This window comes from Cryptomeria japonica, chromosome 5 (genome assembly GCF_030272615.1).
Source record: "Cryptomeria japonica chromosome 5, Sugi_1.0, whole genome shotgun sequence".
NCBI classification, from domain to species: Eukaryota; Viridiplantae; Streptophyta; class Pinopsida; order Cupressales; family Cupressaceae; genus Cryptomeria; species Cryptomeria japonica.
Window position 1 is genome coordinate 852,039,855 of NC_081409.1, and position 25,553 is coordinate 852,065,407.

The window sequence follows — 25,553 nt, forward strand, 5'->3', positions numbered from 1 at the left end:
GATCTCATACAGTGGCCATAGAATTTGTAACAAGGATGATGAAGACTATTCATCAAGCTATCCAAGTTCTTGAGATAATCCACAATTTGATGATAACAGTAGCCGCATTTGCCCATACCTAGGATGTCATCATTCCTGTCTTGAAGGTAATTAGACACACATCAAGGAAAGTTTTAGCGCAAGAGAAGATCTTGGATGGAGAATCTCACAGTTTGTTTCAGTGGTCAACCTTGCTCCATATGAAGAGTGTTTTCTTCGAGGACATTAGTGTTAGATGTGGCCAAGTTGAGGAGGTGATCAATCCGATCCAGGACAGAGTATTTGAGGTACTTCGTACCATTCTTGGCAGAAGGATCGAGGTCGAGACAGATGTGGATATGCAGGAATTAGAGGATAGAATCAAGGTCATCTTTTGCAAGGACGCAAATGTTACAGATGAGCAATATGATCAAATGTTTGCCACCATGCTCCTGATTGAAAGAACAAAGGAACTTGAATCTACTTGGGACGCAGCCCTTCTAGATGCATTCGATCAGGTCATCCACTTGGAAGAGAGTATGAAGAATCTTCTCGAGATTCCAATTGCAGAAATTGAAGGAATCGTGACAAGATTCATTGCATATGCCAAAAAAGAACATTGGAAAGGGAATAAGATTCTAGATGAAAGGTTGTTATAGATGACATGGCATCTTATTTGTCATTGGTTTATGTCTCCTAGGTTTTTGTGCCAAATTTAATATTTGGCTATGTATTTAATATTGTTCAGTAAAAAGGAGGCCATTTGTAACAAACCCTAATTAGGGTTTAGGTGTCATGATTTTGTCCGTTGATCTACTTTCGATCTGGACCTTTCATTGTAATTGGGGATGCTATTTATACCCCCATTTTTCATTTCATTTGGTAATAGTTAATAGTCAATAGTTGATGTAATAGAGAAGAGAGATAGCTAAGAGATTAGAAGTTAGAAGCAATTTTATTTTGTAGCAAGATTGAGTTTTGAAGAGAGGAATTCAAACAATTGTTGTACATGATGACTTGGAAATCAATAAAATATTGAAGTTATGGTGTTTTGTTGCAACTTTCTTGGTTATCTTCATGGTTGTTTAATTTACTTGAATCATGCTCAATCAAAGTAGTGTGTTAATTTGAAGGACATAGTGTGAGACTTGATCTTTGGTAGGATTCGTAATCCAAACCACTAGCTTCTTGCTGATTGTAGGAACGCCTTGCATGGTCGACTGGAGAATACTTTGAGTCCCTTAATCTTCAATCATTATTGTATCTTGGATATGTACCTTCGTGGTAGTATCTTTGATCTTTGATGTATTGAATATCATTTTGTTACCTTAGAAGATCGCACTAATTTCAATTGAGTTGTTATCTTATGGCAAAATTGAAGTTGGTTGAATCTTGCCAAGTCTTGTCCATACGAAGTCATTCTTAGGGTTAGATTAGACTAGACCTCTTTCAAACCCTACTCTTTTGTTATTTTTGAAAAGTTTCTTTAGTTTAGTAAAATCTTGAACTTTCAGAATTCGTAAGACCCCTTGAAGGAAACAGCAAATCACATCATACCGCTGGAAGCTTGTCCACACGTAGAGACCCTACTAACCAGAACCTTGGAGTCTTCCTAACTGATCCTTTACGCGAATCTTCAGCAGTTAGAGACTATTTTCTCAAGAGAGGATAAGATGCCTATTGATATTTTATTCTGTGTATGATGGTGTATAAAATACACGTCAACAATTACACAGTCATTTCAAAATTTGAAAATGACTTTGTATTACATAGTCATCAGTCATTTGAAATTTTGAAATGACTGTAATGACTGTGTATTACACAGTCATTTCAAATGACTGATGACTGTGTAATACATAGTCATTTGAAAATGAATGTGTATTACAAAGTGATTTGAAATGACTGTGACTGTGTAATGATGACTATGTAATACACAGTCATTTGAAATGACTGTGACTGTGTAATACACAGTCATTTGAAAATTTGAAATGACTGTGTATTACACAGTCATTTGAAAATTGAAATGACTGTGACTGTGTAATGATGACTGTGTAATACACAGTCATTTGAAAATTTGAAATGACTGTGTATTACACAGTCATTTGAAAATTGAAATGACTGTGATTGTGTAATGATGACTGTGTAATACACAGTCATTTGAAAATTTGAAATGACTGTGTATTACACAGTCATTTGAAATGACTGTGACTGTGTAATACACAGTCATTTTCAAATGATTGTGTATTACACAGTCATTTCAAATGATTGATGACTGTGTAATACACAGTCATTTGAAATGACTGTAAATTGTAATTACTAATGATTGTGTATTACACAGTCATTTGAAATGACTAAGACTGTGTAATACACAGTCATTTTCAAATGACTGTGTATTACACAGTCTTAGTCATTCGAAATAAAACAATACAAAAAGATACCTGGTCGTGCGTGCAAATGCAAACAATACAGTCATTTTGACTGTGTAATACACAGTCATTTCAAATGACTGTGTATTCGAAATAAAACAATACAAAAAGATACCTAGTCGTGCGTGCAAATGCAAACAATACAGTCATTTTGACTGTGTAATACACAGTCATTTCAAATGACTGTGTATTACACAGTCAAAATGACTGTGTATTCGAAATAAAACAATACAAAAAGATACTTGGTCGTGCATGCAAATGCAAACCCTATGCAAATCGCGTGGCGTTTTTTGCCTTCCGGAGTCGCGCGAGCCGCGAAATGGAATAAAGACTTCGGTTTTTTTTTTGCCTGCGACTTAAGTCGCGTTTTTCTCGCATTTTGTGCCGCGTTTCGGGCGGGTTTTGGCCATTAACGGCGATTATTTGCCAAAAAAATCGCGGCGAGTATATAAAAAAATCGGCCCGAGTATTTCCGCAATTAACTCGCGCGGCATTATGGATCGCGATTACTCGCGAGTTTTTGAATTGCTCGCCGAGTTTTGCAAGCCTGGTACCTCCAATATTATATCTTCAATCATTCTTTGTGCATAATACAAAATTCTCTAGTTGTTATAGAGCATATTATCTTTGCTTGATCTCTTTTGTGTGATAGGTGTTTTGTTTGCAGATGGTTCTTGGCTCTTGTGGTTGATCATCAACTTCTACATTTGAAAGTTTGAAACACAAAACTTTAACAATCTTTTGCACTTTCCTTGCAACCATGAAGAAAAATAGAATTTCTGATTTGTTTGCCCCAACATCCTATCTCGAAGCAGCTGTGTATAAATTTAGAATTCCCTTAAAGATCCTTGCTTCTTGTCTCTTGACTACTCTAAAGAGAAGAGTATCATTAGCAAATTGCTGATGAGAAACGAGCAACAAATTGCTGGTCAGCTTGATTTATTGCTCTACCTAAAGCCTCCACCATGATAATGAAAAGGAAAGGTGACAAATGGCCACCTTGCCTTATGCCTCTAGATGCTTCAATAAACTCCTCCAAAAAACCATTGATCAACATTGAGACCTGGGACTTGCTATCTGTTGTTGTGCTTTTTGGGCACATGCGAACACAGAATAAAATACCCAAAAGTATTATCCTCTCTTGAACAAAGTCTCTCAAATGCTATGCTTCGCGATCAACTGAGACAACTCCAAGGTTCCAAATGTCAGGGCATGACATGTGGATAAGCTCAATGGTTTGATGTGATAATGCTGAAATCACAAGGGGACTTACGTTGTATATTTGAATGCTTGAATTGCTGGAACTTTATCATATGATGTTGCAATCTTGTGATGCTTTCTTTCCTAAACTATCTTGGATTGAAAAAAGGACAAAAGGGCAAGGGTTAAGAAATTCTATGCCACTCCTAGGAATGTAAGAGAAGAGTGAATGATTTGATGGAATCTTAATGGGTAAGGTCTCACCATCAAACCGAATAGTTTGACACAAGTTCAGTGCAATCTTCTAAGGTGCAATTCAAAGATGTTCAAATAATTATCATCAAACATTGATTACCATTCGAGTTAATGCATAAACAATGGACCTATAACAATTGAAGTTAAGCTTATATAATTCAAGTTGACCACACTAGGCACTCTTACAATCAGCAAGAGGCTAGTGGTATGGACTAAATGGATTCCATATAAATGTATTCAACAAATTCTTCCATTCAATTTAATCAACATGCAAATAATGAGAATTAGAAACCATGGGACTTGTTGAAATAACACATTTCACCATAACTTCAATGAAAAGAGAATCTCCATTTACAAGTCTTAACAACAATTCCTCCTAATCCATTCTAATTACTTGCTATCTAATAACTGTAAACTATTCACTATTGGCTCTGAACTATTAACCTCTATTTTATTCTATTCGCCTTTACAAATGAAAAGCTTGAGATTTATATAGAGAGCTCTTTACAATGAGTGGCTTGGATTGATTCACAATCAACGGCTGACATTACAAGATGAAAACCCTAATTAGAGTTTATTACAACAACTCCCTCTGGCCAATGAGAAAATTACATTTAGGTTCAATGCTGAATGTGAACCAATAGAGAACGGGGGTAGGTACATTGGAGTCCGTGCCCTCATAGACGAATCAGGTGCATTGCATTTGGACATGCTGATGTGGAACCCTCTAATTGATGGAATGGTGACTAGGATGCCACCTCAACTTTCACTTGCAGACCTCATCTCTCATCACAAGCAACATCCCTTGATACTCAACGTTAGTCACTTGCTCAATGGGGTGATGATGGAGGCGTGTTTCCAAATTGTATCATGTTGTTTGAGCTAATCTTCTAACTTTGATTAACTCTTTTGAAACTATCTTCCTGAATATCATCAAAGTTGAAAGCCATGAAGGTGCAAGGTGTAGATGTTGACTCCCTCTTGGTTTTGAACCTTGATATCGCCTTGGAATGAACCTTTGATGCCATAAGTGCTTCTTCACTCCTTAATTCTTTCTTTGTGATTACCTTCATGTTGTTGATTCTTTCATCCACATCCCTAGATGTCTGGATCATGTTCTTGTATAAGTGAATCCTTCTTATGTAGTCACCTTCCTTGTTCCTCTTGTGTTTGTCGATGAAGTCTTGCTTTTGAATGCCATGCTTGCCTTGGGGCTATGTTCCATCTTGGTGTAATCTTGAATGTGCTTCCTCACTCCTCACGTTGATTCTCCAATCGGACTTGGAAAGAAGACATTTTGAATCATATTGATGAAATAACAAAATTAACTGAATCAATACACTCTTTATTAAACTTAAAAGAAGAATTTCGGACTTTTGAGTGCAATTGGAGGAGGTTCGCTCGTACAGAGGAGCAATGGAAGTAAAATTCACTCCTAGAAGGGAGCAATGGAAGTACATTTCGCTCCTAAAGGGGAGCAATGGAAATTAATACTTAGCCACATTTTCATCTACTCTCTCCATTCCATCAATTTATGTGTCAAATTGACTCCAAAGAAGGCGCTAAAATCAACTTCGCTCTCATGAGAGAGCAAAGGAAGGGAAATTTTTGAGGAGCAATGGAAGCATAATTCGCTCCAATTGGGGAGCAATGGAAGTGACCCTTAAATTCACCACTTAGCTAGGTTTTATCAATCTCTCCCCTTTTGTCAACTTAAATCTTGTGGTTTTGCTCTCTTAGTGTGCAGATGTGTCAAATTATCATTAAGGGAGGATTGGGAAGCAAATTTGCTCTCATAAATGAGCAAAGGAAGCAAATTTCGTTCCCAAAGGGGAGCAATGGAAGTGTTTTTCACCCCAAAAGGGGAGCAATGGAAGTAGTCTCAAATTTGCCACTTAGCTTGGTCACATGAACTGATGTCCTAGTATTTAGCCCTCAAGCCCAAAAGGACGTATAATCACCCCTAAGGAAGGTCTTAGAATCAACTTCACTCCTAAGAAAAGGCAAAGGAAGGGAAATTAGCTCCTAAGCAGGAGCAATGGAAGTGAAATTCGCTCCTGAGAGGGAGCAAAGGAAGTCATTGCAATTTGGACACTTAGCTCAATTACATTCACTTACCTTCATTCCATTGACTTAGACCTTAATTTTTTAGCCATCCATGCGTGAAAATGTGTCAAATTGACCTCAAGGAAGGCCTTAGAAGTGAATTTCGCTCCTAAACTAGGGCAATGGAAGTAAAATTCGCTCCCAAAGGAGAGCAAGGAAGTGAAATTCGCTCCTGGAGAGGAGCAAAGGAAATGACCTTATATTCAATACTTAACTTGATTTCCTCCATTTACCCTTCATTCCATCCACTCAAATGCATCAAATTACCTCCATGTGAGGCCTTAGGGGTGAATTCGCTCTCATGAAAGAGCAAAGGAAGAGTATTTCGCTCCTAAGAGGGAGCAAAGGAAGTGACTTGAATTCACCCTTAGATCTTGATTCCATCACCTCATTCCTTAGGTTTTTTTGGTTTCCATGCATAGAAATCATCAAATACCTCTCAACGAACGCCTTGGAGATGACTTTGCTCCTATGAATGAGAAAAGGAAGGGAAATTCGCTCCTAAAGAGGAGCAGTGTTTTTCGCTCTTGGAGAGAAGCAATGGAAGTCACTCTAAATTTACCACTTCGATCCTTCCTTTTGTCCAAATTATGATGTATTAATCTCTTTCCTTGATCAAAATAATATTAAAGGAGCTTAAACTTGTTTCTTACCCATAAATATGCAAAGGAAGGTGATTTCACTCCAAGATGCGGGTAATGGAAGAGGATTTGCTCCTAAGGAGCAAAGGAAATGACCTTTATACTTAGCAAAATTCTGTTGGATATTGGCTGATATGTTGTCATTGATGTCAACATATGTGACATATGTGGAGATTGTTGGAAAGTTTTTTTCTATGTATTCCAATGTGCAGTTTGATTGGATGAGTTGGTTTAGCCTGTGTATTGCAGATGAGTTGATGCGGTTTAAAGGGTTTCTGGTATGCTGTCTGTAGATGGTTCATTCCCATTTGCAGAGGTCCGCGTAATGATTTGATCGAGTTATGAGATCCGGTATTTAGGATGTTATGTAGTTATTCATGTTATTCGGTATTCTAGTTTGTGCTTCGTATTGCTCCGGTATTGCTATATCTTTGGTTGTGGATGTGTGAAATGTGTTTTGGATGTTGATGTGTGTCCTCAGTTAGCTTGGTTCATGATTTGGATATCCACAAGCGAATTTTTTAGGTTGATAGTCAATTATGTTGATGTTCTTGAGCTCTGGTAGAGAGATGATGATGATTCTGATAATCTGAGTTGTTGCGGTTGTTGTGATGCAATTCACGTTGCTTGTGAATGTCTTTTGATTGTGTTCTATCCGTATTGGTGGTCCGCATTGATTATTGTGCACATTATTGAATATTTTCCTTGTCCGGTGATGTTCTTCATGTTATGCGATATTCTTGGAGGTTTTGCGTGTTTGTGGTATTGATTTGGGTCTAGACTATGTCTTAGCCGACATTGTTTTGGTCCGCATGTATTGTTGTAGCATGTGAGGATATTATTTTGTAATTTGTATTGAGGGTTTAGCCAACCTTGAAATATAGGTTGAAGGGTTTGTATAAATATATGCGATAATCATGTAAGATGTATGTTTGCAAGTGTCTGCGTTGTATATGCGATTGAATGATCGAATTAGATGTGCAAACAAGTGATTTGATCTTTGGAAGTGTGGAGAAGAGACGTGTTGCAGATTGTGTGCTTAACTGGAACTGTACTCAAGTATATGGAGATGCTATTTTCACAGTTCATACGATCCGGATTGTAGTCCGAATACTTTTGTAAGTCAGTGAGACTTCTTGTAAGGCAGTGAGTCTTCCCTTAAGGTTGTAGCCTTTCTAGGTTTCTTATTTTGAGCAGGGAGCTCTAGGCAGTGTGCCTGAATGCATGTGCATTCCCATTGTAATATTCACATTTACTCCCAATAGGGTATTATCTCATTGTGGGTAGGTTCCCACCATGGTTTTTCCCTTAACCGAGTTTTGCACGTCAAAAATTTTGGTGTTATGTGTGTTCTTGATGTGGTGTTGATTAATGCTTTAACTGTTAATTATCAGATCTGTTTTGTGGTTTAAGTTGCAGTAGTTTTTGGTGCAAACTGATTCACCACCCCTCTCAGTTTGTTGCATTGTTGCCAAAAAATTCATGACTATTGCCCAAGGGTTGAATTCATTGCTCAAACTAAGACATCACATGCTGATCCAATGGGGTTTTAGATGCCATAGGAAGCTTGGAGAGGAAATTCGCTCCTGAGAAGGAGCAAAGGAAACAAAATTCGCTAAAAAATTGGAGCAAAGGAAGTGAATTTCGCTCCTAGGAAGGAGCAAAGGAAATTTTCATGTACTTAGTCAAATTCTGCCCTAGTAACTTACCTTTTACTGAAATATGATCAGATCACCTTGATGACGAAGGAAATACTTGCAAAGTTGAATAGGCTTGAACTCCACCACCAAACTCTTGTTTATGCCATGCAACCACTCCACTTTGATTGTCAAGGAAGAAATTATCTCCAATGTCTAGGCAATGGAAGTGAATTTCGCTCCAACTGAGGAGCAAAGGAAATCTTCATATACTTAGCCAAATTTTGCATCAAGCCGGGCTAAAAGATCAAACTCTTTGCTTTACCAAAGCTCCACATTGCAATTTGTGATGACCAAGGGTATCTTGGATCTCCTAGAGGGCAAGAGAAGGAAATTCACTCCTAAACCGAGGCAAAGGAAGTCACTCAAAACTTAGGCCATGGAAATCGCTCTTGCCAGAGGGCAATGGAAATTTTCCCTTACTTAGACAAATTTCACCCTATGTGACCCTCTTGATTTGATTTCTCATCTCACATCACTTCATTTCACCCCTCACAGGAAGGGCTATCCTCCTAACTTCTAGCCTCTTGACCAACTATACCTCTCCAATGCAAAGGTCAATAGCAAAAGACTCTAACCACTACCCTAGAAAGCAAAACAAAAGTGGGGGTTCCCATTTGCAATGGGCCGATGTGTGTAAACATCACAACACTATCCAATTATAATTCTAATCAAGCCAATCACTCGTGAAACTGGAAGGTTCCATTGACTTTACCAAAAATCTCCAACCCACTTGATCATAGGCCTTCTTAATGTCTAGTTTGATCACCACTATTGATGGTTTTGTTTATGTAATGAGTGAATCACCTATTGAGCTATTATTACTCAATCTAAAATGGATCTGCATTGGACAAACGTTGTTTTCTCTTTTGAAATGATATCTAGAATGCCTTCTTGAGCCTATTTGCTACTGCCTTTGCTAAATTCTTGTGAAAAGCGTTGCAAAGAGAAATAGGTCAATAATCTTCTAGTGAAGAAGCTCAATCTTTCTTGGGTATGAGGGCTAAAAAAGTATTGCTTAGTTCTCTTAGAGTCTTACCTAAAGCTCTTGAGTCTTCAATTGCTTCAAAAAATCTGTGTCGATGATACCCCAACATTTTTGGAAGGAGGTTGGAAAGCCTTTTGGGCCCAAAGCTTTATCATGATGCATCCAGTAAAGTGTCATTTCGATCTCTTCCTCAAAGAAGCAAGCCATCAACATCATATTTTGTTCCTCTGATACTACCTTGGATATGTTTTCCAAAATCTTTCTTTGTGCCAACAAGTGTGATCCATCCTAGTTATTCAACAACCCTTTGAAGAAGTTTACTAATGTTGCTTTGATCTCCTCCAAATCTTCCACATACGAACCATCCCCTTTCCTAATTTTCGAGATCTGATTTACTATCCTTCTAGCCTTAGTGTTGTGGTGGAAAAATTTCATATTCTTCTCACCATCCTCTAACCACACCTCTCTAGATTTCTATCTCCAATAAGTTTCCTCCCTAGCCAATAACACTTCATTTTCACCCATCAGCCTTTTCTCCTTCAAAACGCTTTCTTCGTTCATGCCCGCAACCAAAAACTTCATTATTAAGGTTCTCCATCTCATCTTCTACTGCTTTCTTGGACTCAGATGTTACTGAAATGAAATTTGTTCCATTCCTTAAGCTGCTCCTTGGCATACTTTAGTTTCAATGCTACCTAAAACATCTTCAAGCCATCCACTCTACTCTCCTACCACCGTTTCTCCACTAGACCAAAAAAGTTTGGATAGTCTACCCACGTATTTTCAAATTTGAAGGGATATTTGTAAGGCTTTTTGTCTCCCAAAAGACTTAGTTGGAGAAGTGGTCTAATCTGGACCATGGTTGTATGTTGCTCTCCAACGTAATGGGAAATCTCCCAAGTATCCTTTCTAGAAGAATCTATCTATCTTTCTTGCTATGTGATTGAAGCCCAACCATTATTGGTCTAGGTGTAAGAGCCATTGCAGAATTGAATTTCCATTAGCATACTTCTTTCCAAAGATGAAAAACTCTTAATCGGCAACTTTATCGAACATTTGAAAATATATAATTTCTTAAAATATTCTTAAAAAAATACACATATACACTAAATTTATAGAACATAAATAACATATTACTGGTTATCATATATAAATCATAGTTTGAGCCAAATGCATACCATATACCAAAAAACAAGTTAAGTTCTAAATAAGTTTGAGTCAAATACATATTGTAGATTCTAGACCACAAAAAATATTGTATCATTCTATAATGAAAACAGTGATAAAAAATATTAGTATCACTCTATAATTTTTATAAGGTCACTATAAGGCTGAATAAAGTCTTGCATACGGAAGGAACAGGTGTAAATATTAGTATCATTCTATAATGAGAACAGTGATAAAAAAATATTGATACTAAATATTATGAAGGTTGAATAAAGTCTTGTGTTTTTTTTTTGCATCGGCCATCGGGGAGCTCTGTGCATGGATGAAGCTGAAATCGTGCATTCTTTTTTCACGTGCGTTATGACCTTTTACCTTTTAGGGTTCCAGCAAATGTTAGTGCCATTTTAAAATGTGATTTTTTAAATTTCAATCGTGATTTATTCCGCCCGAAATTCGTGATTTTCAGCAAAAAATCTTTCGCTGGGACGTTTGACACCCGAGAAATCGCGATCTACACGATTTTTTCATCTTTGCTTCTTTCAACCCACTCTTCAAAGTCTCATTGGGACTGCATTTTCCTTCACACTACTCCCTGTTTGTTAGAGTTGTGCAAGATTGCATTAAAGTCTCCACCAATGATATGAAATCTTGAGGCCTAGATGTAAGGAATAAATCAATTTCTGTCCAGGTCTCCCCTTTGCCAATGCAAGAATTCAGCCCATAAACCTTTGTCAATATGAATTGGATGTTTGAAGACAAAATTCTAACTTTGCAACTCATCCACTATCCACCCTCAACAATCTTTTCTGTTAACACAACTTGGGGTCTTCTTATCATCACCAGACCACCCGAAGCTCCTTCAAAGTGGACCCACTCTCTTGGCCAAAATTTGAGTTTCTTCTTAAAACAATCACTTTCTTCAGCACTTAATTTTGTTTCTTGTAGCATTACTATTACCTAACCCTCAACATCCCCGTCTACCTTACACTTCTCTTGGAGAGATTTCCTACCTACCTTCTTCCTTTCTCCACAGTCTGGAGCTGTTTTCTCTTCTTTTTCTGTCTTATTCCCAATTTTACTCTATAGAGGCAGCTACACACTCCTCTCCCTTTTCCTCTTGGGTTAACAAAGTTTCTTTGTCTACTCCATCTTCCTTTGCCTCTGAGGGGTCCCAGCCTTCATCCTCATCAAAGGATCCAACTCAACAACTTCGTCTCCTTTGTTGAGGCGCTGCAAATTAGGAGTCCCAAAGAGGTCTTTGATCAAATCAATCGTTTCACCATCTATCTTTGTGCCCATTCTGCTTGGAGTTCTACCTTCTGCATCTAAATTTTCTTCAAGAGTGTCCTCATTCATTACTGCTACTAGATCCTCCTTATCATTCCCAACCTAGGCAAGAGTGGCTTAAAAGCTATTGGCTCTCATCCCCTTCTCTTCTTTGCGAATTGTGCTTCTTAGAGGATCAAAAGGCAGCAAAACTTTTTGCTCAAAACCTCTTAGTTTTGTTTGATCTGGAGTTACAACTATGGTCGAATTAACGGTCATTATTGCACTTCTTACCTCTCCTTCTAGCCCCCTGTTAGCACTATAACAACCTTGTGCAAATTCCTTAGAGCATGGTTCTGCTGACCCCTCTTCCAAAGAACTCCCAACAATATTTTTTTTTTGATCGGTAAAGGAAAAGCCAGATTTGTATTAATTTGTTTAAATACATAGGTTAATCACTGAATTCCAAGACATTCAAAAAACACCTACTCTTAGAGAGCACAAAGATCCCACCAAGAGCTGAAGACCTTTAAGCTTATGGTTTCGCCATTTTTTCTAAGCCATCAAAAGTTTAATAGTCTAGGAAAAGCAAACAGACTATTAACGATGATGGCAAGTTTCCAACTGCCTAGAACCAGAGTTTTAAACATGAAAATTAAAACCTAATAGAAATATACAAATATAATTGAGTATCCAGTAATCAAAATGAGATATCAACAGAAAGCCTAGCTTGAAGAGGGGAGGTCGAGTTGTGGCAGCTGCTTCCTAGGACGGCCTCGACCTCTTCTTTTTGATGAGCCCCGGCCACGACCCATGCTCCTTCGACCTCTGCTCGAGCCACCTCTGCAACTCTGCTCTGGTTTTGGCTCTGCTTTTGCAGCATTCGTAGGCAAGAATCCGTTCAGCCTTGCAAATTGGAAAAGAACCTCCTCTTTTTCTTGAGCCTCTAGGTCGTCTCCTAAGAATCTCCACTTGAGGTAGCTCAGTCCTGCACTAGCACATGCTCTGTGCCTATCCAATTCTTTACCCTTCAGGTCCAGTAGGAATGGGTAGTAATTGATAAGTTCACCATGGGCATTAAAGAGAATTCGGTCGCTTGGTCTGGGCGCACCAGAGTCATGGAGGGCCTTATTCAATACATCTTGAAATTCTTGAAGAATTTCTTCTGGAAAGAGTTCCCTGGTGAGATTCCAAACCAACTGCTTGGGTAGCTTCTGGGCCAGCAAAGACGCCACGAATCTGGAGGAGATACTGGTGTTATCTCTTGGGTATTCATCCCTGCTCAAATGAGCGCTACCCAGAATCAATTTGACTGCGAGTAGAGCTGGAGGGTCCGCATGGATAAGGAGACATTTGAGTCTCAAATCCGATATCCTTTTGAAAGAAACCTGGCTGGCAATATTTATTTGCTTTTAATTTCATTCCCTTGGAAACTTCTCAGTCTCCTCCCTTCTATCACTTTCCAAATCTACTCTAACCTTTTGAATGGATGGGATATCCAAGGGCCTTGCTCTATCCCTTGCCAAATGTTGTTCTAAAACGACTTTTTGTTTCCAAGCACCTAATTCGGAGATGATTTCTAGTTCCCCACAACAACCATCAACCAGATCTATCTCCACACAAATTATTGTGAAGGTTCCATCCTCTCCTTCAAAAAGTGCCCTATCTATTTTTTATGGATGAGCCTAGTTCTTCACCTATAATTCATAGTGATTCCTCACTCCAATATTCTGTAGGTAGATCGTAAAGCCTTATCCATGTCAGGGCTTTTCCTACCTTGTGCACATTTGGGTTGAAGTGTGGCGCCCATGCCTTAATGTAAAACTCTAAATCCTCCATCATTATTGGGCCTCCCTGCAAAATTTCTCCTTTTAAAACTGCTGACCTACATTCGATTAGAAAATAATCATTCAAAAAAGCCCTAGCAGATACTTCATCTCCCCAAACTTCTTTCTACCAGTTTGAGATTTTGTTCTTTGAAGCTCCTTGCCCTATTCATTTAACAAAGAAAACTCTATCTTGCAGTCAAGCCTTGCTACTCTCCAGATATTTTGATGGCAATATCATTTCTTTACTCTATGGCCGTTTGAAAGTAAACTTTTCCTGATTAGGTTTCCTTCCTTTGTTACCAACAAAATTTTGGTTCCTCCAATACCCATTGTTGTTATAATTCCTCTGTTGGCGGCCAGTGTTTCTTCCCTAGTCGGGGCCTGTTGTGACCATTTCACACATCGCCCCATTGCAAATGGGGACCCCTGCTTTTTGCTTTCTAGGGTTTGTTTTCTTGGTCTTTTAGGGTTTTATCTGTTAGCCTTTAGCTTTCGAGTGTCACCAAGGGGATCACCTGGATAGCAGGTTCTGCTTGAGTTAGGTCAAGTTGGTGAGTGCTGAAGTCTGGAATGTCCTGATCCTGAAATTTGGCTAAGTCTGGAATGTCCTAATCCTGAAATTTCACTAAGTCTGGAAAACTGAAAATCCTCCAAAAACTAGATTTTGCAATATAACTCCTGGAGGTCTGAAACCACTCTCAAACATCCTGAAAGTATATATGGAATATAACTTAAAGTATAAGCACTTATACTTAAATGTTATATTCCATAAAATGATCCTGACGAAGAGTTCAAAAAGTCAAATTTCGCTCCTGACCCTTCCAGAGGGTCCAAAGCGAATCTCGCTCCTGACCCTTCCAGAGGGTCCAAGGCGAAAATCAATCTAGGACTCATTTCTTGCCTTATTTGACCAAATTTTTACTTAAAAGGCATTTTGAAGGGAAAACTGGAAATGTTTGAAAACCTTGGAAAAATGATGGATTCTAGCCTGGAAGAGGAATTTCGCCCCTGACCCTTCCAGAGGGTCCAGAGCGAAATTCATCATAAACTTCATTTGCCACCTTGTTTGAGCTTGAAACTTTGTTCCTAACTTGGAAAATGGTCTAACTTTGCCTTGTGAAGTGGTTTGAAACTTAAAGATTGAGCAGTTTAGCCTAGATTGTGAATTTTGCTCTTGACCCTTCCAGAGGGTCCAGAGCGAAAATCTTATTGGAGCTTATTTTTCACTAATTTTGGCTAAATTGTGATGTGCAGGGTACCTTGGAGGGAAGCTTGGACATTCTTATTGCCTTTGAAAGGTTGGAAAGCATTAAAGATGATGAATTTTGGGCAACAAAGGCATCAAATGGCGGCCTCGGAGTCGGAAGATCAACTACTTGGAGGACCCTCATCAAAGAAGATCAAGCCAGGACAAGGGCGACCTCCTCCCGTCTAGCATCGACAAGGACGGCCTTCTTCGGTCAAGCATCATCAGGAATAACCTCTTCCAGTCCAGCATCATTAAGGGCGACCTTCTCCATCTATCCTCCAGCCAGCCTTTGAAGGAAGGCATCACCAAATTGGCATCAACCAAGTGTTAGATAAGGTGGAATCCTAGTCATCACTCCTCCATTCAGATTGGTCCACCTCAGCATGTCCAGATTCAATGTACCTGGCTCATTAAAGGTGGCACAAACTTCGATGTACCTACCCCAACTATCCATTGGTCGAATATTCCAGAGAAGACACGTGTCCAATTAATACAATTATTTCATTGGTTAGAATTGAGTTTGTTGTAACAAACCCTATATAGGGTTTTCATTATAGAATCTTAGCCATTGATCTTAAATGGATCTTAGCCATTGAATTGTATTAAGGGCACTATATAAGCCCCGACTCTTCATTTGTAAAGGATAATAGAAAATAGTTAGTGAATAGGAGTCAACAATAGTTAGTCAGTAGTTAGAAGGTGAATAGTTAGCTAATAGTGGATAGTCAATTGATAGAATAGCAATTAGAGTAGAGTAGAGAGAGAAGGCAAAGATTGTTGCCAAGATGTTGTAAAAGACTTGTAAAACTTCATTGAAGAAATGGTGAAATCTATGGGTCGATTCAACAATTTGCGTGGTCTCTATACTTCTCAGTTTTGATTTCATGTTATTAGATGAGTGAAAGAAATGTGTTTGATTGATGGTGAAATTCGTATGTCCATACTACTAGCAGTTTGTTGATTGCAAACTTGCCTTGTGTAGTCAACTGGAATCATTCAGCTTAAGCTTAACTTCAATTGTCGCTCCTTCATTGATATGCATCAGCTTGATGGTGTCTATGCCTGTGGCAATGATCTGAATATCATAAAGCTCTCCTCTAAAGATCGCACTAACCTTGTGGAGATGGTCCTAGGATGTCAAAACAAGACTTAGTTAGAATTTCATCAAAGATCATTCATTGCTCCTACATTCTTAGTGTTAGAATTAGATCCTTTCCTTGACCTCGTCCTTTTTCCTTTTTTTTTTCAAATCTAAGCCAGTAAAATCTTGTGATTCCAGCAAATCAGACGTTTAGGTCATCGAGTGTAAGTCCCCTTGTGATTCCAGCAAAATCACATCATACCACAGAGAGCTTATCCACACGTAGAGATCCTACAACAAAGAACCTTGAAGTCATCCCGATTGATCCTTTCCGCGACATCTTCAGCATTCAGAGACTTTAATCAAGAGAGGATAAGGTACCTTTTGGGTATTTTATTCTGTGTTTGGTCGTGTACAAAATACACCTCAATAGAATTGGCGCTAGAAGGAGGGCAAAGCATTATCATGCCGTGAGTAGATGAAATCGAGATCCTAATTCGGAAGGAGTTATCCAGGACTTTTGTCCCTCCTCCCGCGCTCAACAGAATTGGCGCTAGAAGGAGGGCAGAGCATTATCATGCCGTGAGTAGATGAAATCGAGATCCTAATTCGGAAGGAGTTATCCAGGACTTTTGTCCCTCCTCCCGCACTCAACAGAATTGGCGCTAGAAGGAGGGCAGAGCATTATCATGCTGTGAGTAGATGAAATCGAGATCCTAATTCGGAAGGAGTTATCCAGGACTTTTGTCCCTCCTCCTGCGCTCAACAGAATTGGCGCTAGAAGGAGGGCAGAAGTTATCATGCCGTGAGTAGATGAAATTGAGATCCTAATTCGGAAGGGGTTATCCAGGACTTTTGTCCCTCCTCCCGCGCTCAACAAAATTGGCGCTAGAAGGAGGGCTCAACCAGGTCGCAATGAATTCCTAAACACCTGAAAATCCAAATTCTATCACTTCAAAATTTGCAAGGAGTAATCTTAAGGACCTTTTTTTACCCTCCACGCTCGACAGAATTGAAAAAGAAGAAAGGTGAGTGAATGCGAACTCTTGAATCCAAGGAAGATCAATGGGAAGTCATCTTCAACACTCGACATAGGTGGTACAAAGAAAGGAGGTGATCGTTGGATCGTCAGTTGGACTTGCGAAAACAAGGAAGCAAGTTGGAACCAGTTGAACGTTCAAGTTGAATCTGAGATATTCAAGATCTGCCTTATTCCAGAAAATCCAAAAAAAGTGAAAAAATAGAAAATCCAAAAAAGGATGAAAATAGAAAATCCAAAAAAAAAATCAAAGAATCAAAAAATCAAAAAGAAAAGATTTCTCAATGGAGCGGCAACAGTTTCACGAGCAGCAACAAGTTGATTTTCCTCAACTTTGGTGGAGATTAGATACACAGCTTTATCCACACAGATTGTCCGAGTTTGCAAGACCAGGGCAGTGTTGAATCCACGAGACAGAGGAACATGATGAAATGCATTGCTTGAAGTACTTATCAAGGATGGAATTAGCAGCGCAGGGAAAAATCTTCTTTTGGGATGTCCCCAGGCCAGAAACAGAAGAAGGCAACTTCAGTGTCCCAGAGAGCAAGGATCCTCTTCTAAGCTTCTTGTGGATAATCGAGAGTCAGCTCATTTTGAATGGTGAAATACATTTAGAAAACATATTGCTACCATTGTGGTGTAGAATTCACAACTCACCTCACTCTGAATTTACTTACTCAGTATGTGAAATGGCTATCAATCAAGTCAGAAACCAGTTTGGAATGCCAACTTTGTCTGAGGAAGAATATATTATTAACAGATCTTGGGGTGCACATCTTGCAGTTGAATTTAGGAGAACCTATGAGCAGGACATTGGTCCAGCCTTTGATTGTGAGAAGGATCAGTTGTACGTTGACGATACAAATGCACTTGAGGGACAATGTATTACAGTGGATAGCTTGCCATGCCTTGCACCTGAAAAGGAAAACCATGAAACAAAAGTTGAAGAATCAGTTGAGAATACTCAAACAATAATAAAGGAAGATCTAGGAGTTGAACAAGCAATTAAAGGAGAAGATGACTCATTCCTTGAGGAATTCTCATTTATACTACAGAAGGAAATCCTTGAGAATGAAATACAAGAGGTTTCGAATGGCATTCTTAAAGAGGACAATCAAGTTGACATATTGAACAAAGAAATACAAATCATCATAAGTGAGACCAGGTATGAAGAACAATTCAAAGGGGCGCTTGAAGATTTCATCACCATTATGCTATTTGAGGAAGCATTGAAAGATCTTGTAGAGGAAGCACAAGTGGAATCACTACCCAAATTTTTTCAAGACAAGCAAGTTACTGTGAGTGATATGATCCATCATCAGCTCCGACCTCCCGAGACTATGCATGAAGGAGAAAGGCCACCAGAGATTATATTTGATCAACTAGAGGAGATGTTTGAAGCTCGATCCATCAAGGAGACTCTCATTTTTGAAGGCATGCTCACAAAATTTCATGAAGATGCCTGGTTTATGCAAGATATCTTAGTGAAAACAGACAATCTTGAGCTATTCAAAGGGGCGCTGAGCTTGTTACAAGATGATTTTCCTAATCAAGATCAACACACTGTGAATGCTCGTGGAATAGTTCATCACCAATGGCGACCTCCTGAAGCGGCTGGTGACCTCGCTTCCGACAATACAATTCCGTCTGAGCCAGAAATGTGTCAGGTTGTCTCTTTCCTTAATTTTAGCCTTGAAAGTTATTATGATTTTGATTATGGGGATTTTGGGAAAACAACTTACATCTGGATTGATCATGGTCCTAACGAATTACCTCAGTTGATTATTTTAAGTGAAAATTTGCTTGAGTATGAGAGATGCATGGTGAGAGTTTGCTTTTCTGTATTTAAGGATGAATTTGCCCGACTGAGAACCATCATGTTTGCCGTGCTCCTGTTGCACAACCTGAGAAATCATGTGAAGTCATGTATATATTTTGCTTCTTTGAGTCGTGTTGAGTCTGGGAGTCTTCTATATAGGTTTAGAGTAGGTTTTCCTTTTGTGTGTCTTTAGTTAGAGGTTTTTTGAGCCTTGTTCTTAATTTGCCTTGAGTCATTTGACTTGTGATCTTGAGTGGCTCAGTTTGCATTTGGTGTGCGCTTTAGTTTAGTTTGCCTTGAGTCAGTTCGTCGGGTCGTCTGCTTTAGTTTAGGTGTCTTGAGTGGGAGCCTCCATTCGTGAGCAAGGCGTTTGTGTTGTTGCTCGCACACTGGCAATATCTTGGATCTTATGTTAGACTCATTTCTTAGATATCTATTCATGAAGTGCTTGGAATCCGAGGTTGTTCCTCTCTAGCTTTATCATCTGATCAGGACTTGTGCTTGACTTGGAAGGGAATCATTTTCTGTATCTTGTGCCAACATCTGTTGATTACTATATCTTTACACATTAATAGACTCCAGGGGATCACCTGGATAGCAGGTTCTGCTTGAGTTAGGTCAAGTTGGTGAGTGATGAAGTCTGGAATGTCCTGATCCTGAAACGAAGTCTGGAATGTCCTGATCCTGAAATTTGGCTAAGTCTAGAATGTCCTAATCCTGAAATTTGACTAAGTCTGGAAAACTGAAAATCCTCCAAAAACTAGATTTTGCAATATAACTCTTGGAGGTCTGAAACCACTCTCAAACGTCCTGAAAGTATATATGGAATATAACTTAAAGTATAAGCACTTATACTTAAATGTTACATTTCATAAAATGATCCTGACGGAGAGTTCAAAAAGTCAAATTTCGCTCCTGACCCTTCCAGAGGGTCCAAAGCGAATCTTGCTCCTGACCCTTCCAGAGGGTCTAGGGCGAAAATCAATCTAGGACTCATTTCTTGCCTTATTTGACCAAATTTTGACTTGCAAGGCATTTTGAAGGGAAAACTGGAAATGTTTGAAAACCTTGGAAAAATGATGGATTCTAGCCTGGAAGAGGAATTTCGCTCCTGACCCTTCAAGAGGGTCCAGAGAGAAATTCATCATAAACATCATTTGCCACCTTGTTTGAGCTTGAAACCTTGTTCCTAACTTGGAAAATGGTCTAACTTCGCCTTGTGAAGTGGTTTGAAACTTAAAGATTGAGCAGTTTAGCCTAGATTGTGAATTTCGCTCCTGACCCTTCCAGAGGGTCCAGAGCGAAAATCTTATTGGAGCTTATTTTTCACTAATTTTGGCTAAATTGTGATGTGCAGGGTACCTTGGAGGGAAGCTTGGACATTCTTATTGCCTTTGAAAGGTTGGAAAGCATTAAAGATGATGAATTTTGGGCAACAAAGGCATCAAATGGCGGCCCCGGAGTTGGAAGATCAACTACTTGGAGGACCCTCATCAAAGAAGATCAAGCCAGGACAAGGGCGACCTCCTCCCGTCTAGCATCGACAAGGACGGCCTTCTTCGGTCAAGCATCATCAGGAATAACCTCTTCCAGTCCAGCATCATTAAGGGCGACCTTCTCCATCTATCCTCCAGTCCAGCCTTTGAAGGAAGGCATCACCAAATTGGCATCAACCAAGTGTTAGATAAGGTGGCATCCTAGTCATCACTCCTCCATTCAGATTGGTCCACCTCAGCATGTCCAGATTCAATGTACCTGGCTCATTAAAGGTGGCACAAACTTCGATGTACCTACCCCAGCTATCCATTGGTCGAATATTCCAAAGAAGATATGTGTCCAATTAATACAATTATTTCATTGGTCAGAATTGAGTTTGTTGTAACAAACCCTAATTAGGGTTTTCATTATAGAATCTTAGCCATTGATCTCAAATGGATCTTAGCCATTGAATTGTATTAAGGGCACTATATAAGCCCCGACTCTTCATTTGTAAAGGATAATAGAAAATAGTTAGTGAATAGGAGTCAACAATAGTTAGTCAGTAGTTAGAAGGTGAATAGTTAGCTAATAGTGGATAGTCAATTGATAGAATAGCAATTAGAGTAGAGTAGAGAGAGAAGGCAAAGATTGTTGCCAAGATGTTGTAAAAGACTTGTAAAACTTCATTGAAGAAATGGTGAAATCTATGGGTCGATTCAACAATTTGCGTGGTCTCTATACTTCTCAGTTTTGATTTCATGTTATTAGATGAGTGAAAGAAATGTGTTTGATTGATGGTGAAATTCGTATGTCCATACTACTAGCAGTTTGTTGATTGCAGACTTGCCTTGTGTAGTCAACTGGAATCATTCAGCTTAAGCTTAACTTCAATTGTCGCTCCTTCATTGATATGCATCAGCTTGATGGTGTCTATGCCTGTGGCGATGATCTGAACATCATAAAGCTCTCCTCCGAAGATCGCACTAACCTTGTGGAGATGGTCCTAGGATGTCAAAACAAGACTTAGTTAGAATTTCATCAAAGATCATTCATTGCTCCTACATTCTTAGTGTCAGAATTAGATCCTTTCCTCGACCTCATCCTTTTTCCTTTTTTTTTCAAATCTAAGCCAGTAAAATCTTGTGATTCCAGCAAATCAGACGTTTAGGTCATCGAGTGTAAGTCCCCTTGTGATTCCAGCAAAATCACATCATACCATAGAGACCTTATCCACACGTAGAGATCCTACAACAAAGAACCTTGAAGTCATCCCGATTGATCCTTTCCGCGACATCTTCAGCATTCGGAGACTTTAATCAAGAGAGGATAAGGTACCTTTTGGGTATTTTATTCTGTGTTTGGTCATGTACAAAATACACCTCAACAGGGCCCCATGGGTGATTAAACCCTTTCCTCTCAGCTTCTTCATGGGCATGGAAGCCCCCTCTTCTTCCCACAAGGATGTGATTTGCCACTATAACAAATGGTGGGATGTCTTCCATGCCATTATCATGCTGAATCTCCCTCCTTTCCGCACCTTCAAACCTCCCTTGTCAATGGAAACCTGCAGCCCCTGCCCTGCCGTCCGCTCTGCCTCCAAGGCACACCATTTCAATGATGTAAAAGCTAAATCAAGTTTAAAATTTACGCATCCTTTAAAATTTATATTTACTAATCAAAATATTGACTTGTAAAGAGACACTCAAGATGAAGGAAATTTGTCTCTTGCTTCTATCTTTAAAGGAGAAAATGACAGTAAATGATATGATGGGGATTTGACAGTTGCAGAAGTTGCATGCGTTAGTTTGATTCATGAGATATTGGTAGTTAGTAACATCTTTGTGCCTTATACAATAAAAATCTTACTCATATGCACAAACTTAACCCAGTTTTCCCATAATTAACTGATTTCCATTATCTATGCAAGAGGAGGACTAGGGTAGTTTATTGATTTTGTGTTTTTAATCATCAACAAAATACCACATCACTAATTTTCCTTCCTCTTCTAATGGAGCTGTGAACTACTCGTAAATGATCCAGGATTCTGCAACATTATTACGATCATTTTGTAAGTCTGTAAAATTGGTGAGACTAAAAAGTTTGGAGGAAATTATTGGTATTATATTAACTTGAAATATATTGGGAAGTCTCTATCAGGAGCTTTACAAATGTGTGTATGTTATTGATATTCATCAACATCAAATAGATTTCATGCTTGTTCCTAGGTATGAAATCTTTATCTTGAGAAAGGATAGGATGCCTGTTAGTCCAGACATGTCTGTGAACATGTTCAAAATGTCTCCATGTTTATCAAGAGGCTTCTTTTAGAAAAAAATCTCTTTGTTTCGTGTAAGATCACAGCGCTACAAGTATCCACAGTATGCTGTGTGAAAGAAAGAATATGCACCATTTGATATTTATAAGAAACAGGCATTTGAAACTTTAAATTTTCAGAATTTGCAGTCCCAAAGCCGACCTTCATTATTCTCTATTGGAGAAATCAAAGAGCTTCACATTTGCATAGTTATGAAAACACAAATAATGATTTTTATTTTTATTTGCAATGTATCACAATATGATTTTATAAAGCCTTTCTAACAGAATTTCCTGAACTACCATTCTAGTGGAATATAACTAATTATTTTAATCACAATAACTACAAGTCAATAAGGTGACTTTACATATGTAAACCTTAATATTCCAACAATCTACCTTAAGGTTTACATTTCACACAACTAAACATGTTGATCGAAACAAACAAATACATATTCTTTGAAAGATTTTATTTGAAAAAGCAGTTTCTGAACAAGGTAGAACTCCATCAAGCTGCCTTGTAACCCTTGGAAGGGTGTGGCTCCTGATTTGAATCCTTGAGGTCCTGGATTACCACATCCTTGAACTCTTGAATCACATATCTTTTGAATTATTGGATTGGACAATAATCCATGTCGAGCTACATCCACATTGCTCTGTAAAGTGTTGTCTCATGATCCTTGGAAGGGTATAATTCTCTCAATCCACAGACTCTTGAACTATTTGGACAAAAACTCATGTTCAGTTCACCAGATCCCTTCTTGTTTTCAAAATAAAAAAAACTTCACAATATACTTGCTGATGATGGAAATCCTCTAGCACTAGATTTAACTTCTTAGTCCTTCCCACAACAGATAGCATCTAACACTATCTAAAATCCCATAACCTGTAATTACCCCATATGCTTTCTGCTAGTTTTCAAGGCTCCTTTCCTGTATTTCTTGAAGAATATCAGTGGCCATACTTCTTCCAGACTTAATAGCAGGATGATCGCCTCCTAAAACAATGTAACACATCTAAGTGAAGTCGATGGTTGGAAGGGTGAGGATTTTGTCCATTTCGAACACTATCCCTATCAGGTTTTTCTTTCCATTGCAAAAGGGTTGCCTCAATCAAACTTTGGGGGCCAAAAGGTTTTGTTACAAACATGCTGCACTCTTGTTAATTGTTTCTTCTTCTATCAAACCCTCCTAGGTTACCAACATCAAATAGATGAGTTGATTTTGCTAATGATGCAAAGTTGTTATGGGAATGATAGGAGATGCTAAGGGAATGATGATAGGAGTCACCTACACTAAAGAGAGTCATCTATGTAAATTTGTAATGTATAACTACATTTTTACATACCAGATGGCCCATGTTTCTTCACTATATCAGAATAAGATTACTCCCCATATATATTCACTGGCAAAGCTTAATGATTTTCCAATGGGCAACAACTATAATAAATAGTTCATTGAGACTCCTGATTGTATCCTTTATGCAAATGTTTTCTCTTCATTAAATGTTCCTTGGACTCATACCATATTGAGAAAATCATAAAGCATCAAATTTACGTAGTAATGAAAACACAAATAATGATGTATTATTGAGTTGATTTTCAATGTATTACAATATGACCTTTATAAAACCTTTCTAACATAACTTCGGAAACTACCATTCAAGAGGTTGTAGCTTATTATTTTAATAACAATAATAAACTAGTCACTAAACCTCTTTTTTAGAATCAACCTTAATATTCCAACATTCTCTAGAGGCAAAGCCACAGAGAATGCTTTTAAATGCCCGATTCAAGTTCCAATTAATATTTAGAAATATTTATTTTGTTTTTGTGGATGTATAATGTCCATAAGAGATTTGTTGGCATTTGTATTTTAATTTTGAACATGACCGTTATAATGATTTGAAATTTGAATCTTTTTGTTGTGGGTATGTGTCCGGGTAAGTTATTTTCAAGTTTGTCATCTGAACAAAGTTAGTTTATTGCAGAGCATGAAATCCAAGAATCAGACGAGAAGACCAAGGTTCTTTCAAAAACTTGTTCCATGTGCAAAGCAAAGACCGTAATCTACAAATTTTGTCTCTTTCATGTCTAAACCAAATGTTGTAAGAAATTAGGCAACATGTAAATTCATCGAGAATGATCAATGTAAAAGGTATTTCAATGGAATGTAATATCTTATTTAGAGAGGGAAATGCACTTAGGCAGGTGTATGCATGCCTCTTATTTAATTCCGCTTTTCTTTAATTTTAAGCATTTAGAGTTTGTGATGTAAGTAAATTTAAATAATCAAAATTTATTTGGTGGGATATTGGAGGATCAAGGTGCTATCATGTATTTGTTTATTTGTCATCATAATTTTATTTATTTATTTATTTAAAAGGTTCTTTCATGAATAATTTACAATTAATTTAGATGTGCAAATTCAAATTGAAAATATTATGATTTTTACACATATTTCATACAAATAAAGTTTCTTTGAATTCTCATATTAGAAAGAAAATATTATCAGTACAAGTGTATTATATGTGAATTAGTGTATTACATTTTTATATAACTTAATATAGAAAGTTGGCTATTCATTATTAAAAGTTGTTTGAAACAACATAATTTTTAGTTGAAAAAATAGTAAAGGGGTTAATTTTTCATACAAGTTATTATTAATATTTTCTAGTTGGGAAATTAAGAAACTAATTATAGAGGGTTAGGTAAACAAGAGAAATTATGAGTGAACCCATTTACAAAAGTAGAACATCCAAAAAATGGCTCTATATAGAAAAGCCTTTTAAAAGAAAAAAAAACAAAACAATAACTATATCAAGAATTCTTATAACTACGGCTTGACAGGGTGGAATATAATAACATGAGCACATTAACAAAAACTAGTAAAGAGCTAACATATATTTAAAAAATAAAAAAACTCATAGGTAAATAAAACAACATGAAACAATTCTTTAATAAATAAAATAACTACTAAAT

At 38.0% G+C, this 25,553-nt stretch overlaps 1 protein-coding gene across 2 annotated transcripts in view; it reads left to right on the top strand.

Annotated features, from left to right (window-relative positions):
• LOC131069448 (protein STICHEL-like 3) overlaps positions 1–24,930 on the top strand; it is an 87,640-nt gene extending 62,710 nt beyond the window's left edge. For both annotated transcript variants that reach the window (XM_058004869.2, XM_058004870.2), the window contains exon 7: positions 24,563–24,930. In XM_058004869.2, coding sequence (XP_057860852.2) covers positions 24,563–24,640 — 78 coding nt within the window. In that variant the 3' untranslated portion in view covers positions 24,641–24,930. The remainder of the gene's footprint in view (positions 1–24,562) is intronic.
• Positions 24,931–25,553: the final 623 nt, after the last annotated feature.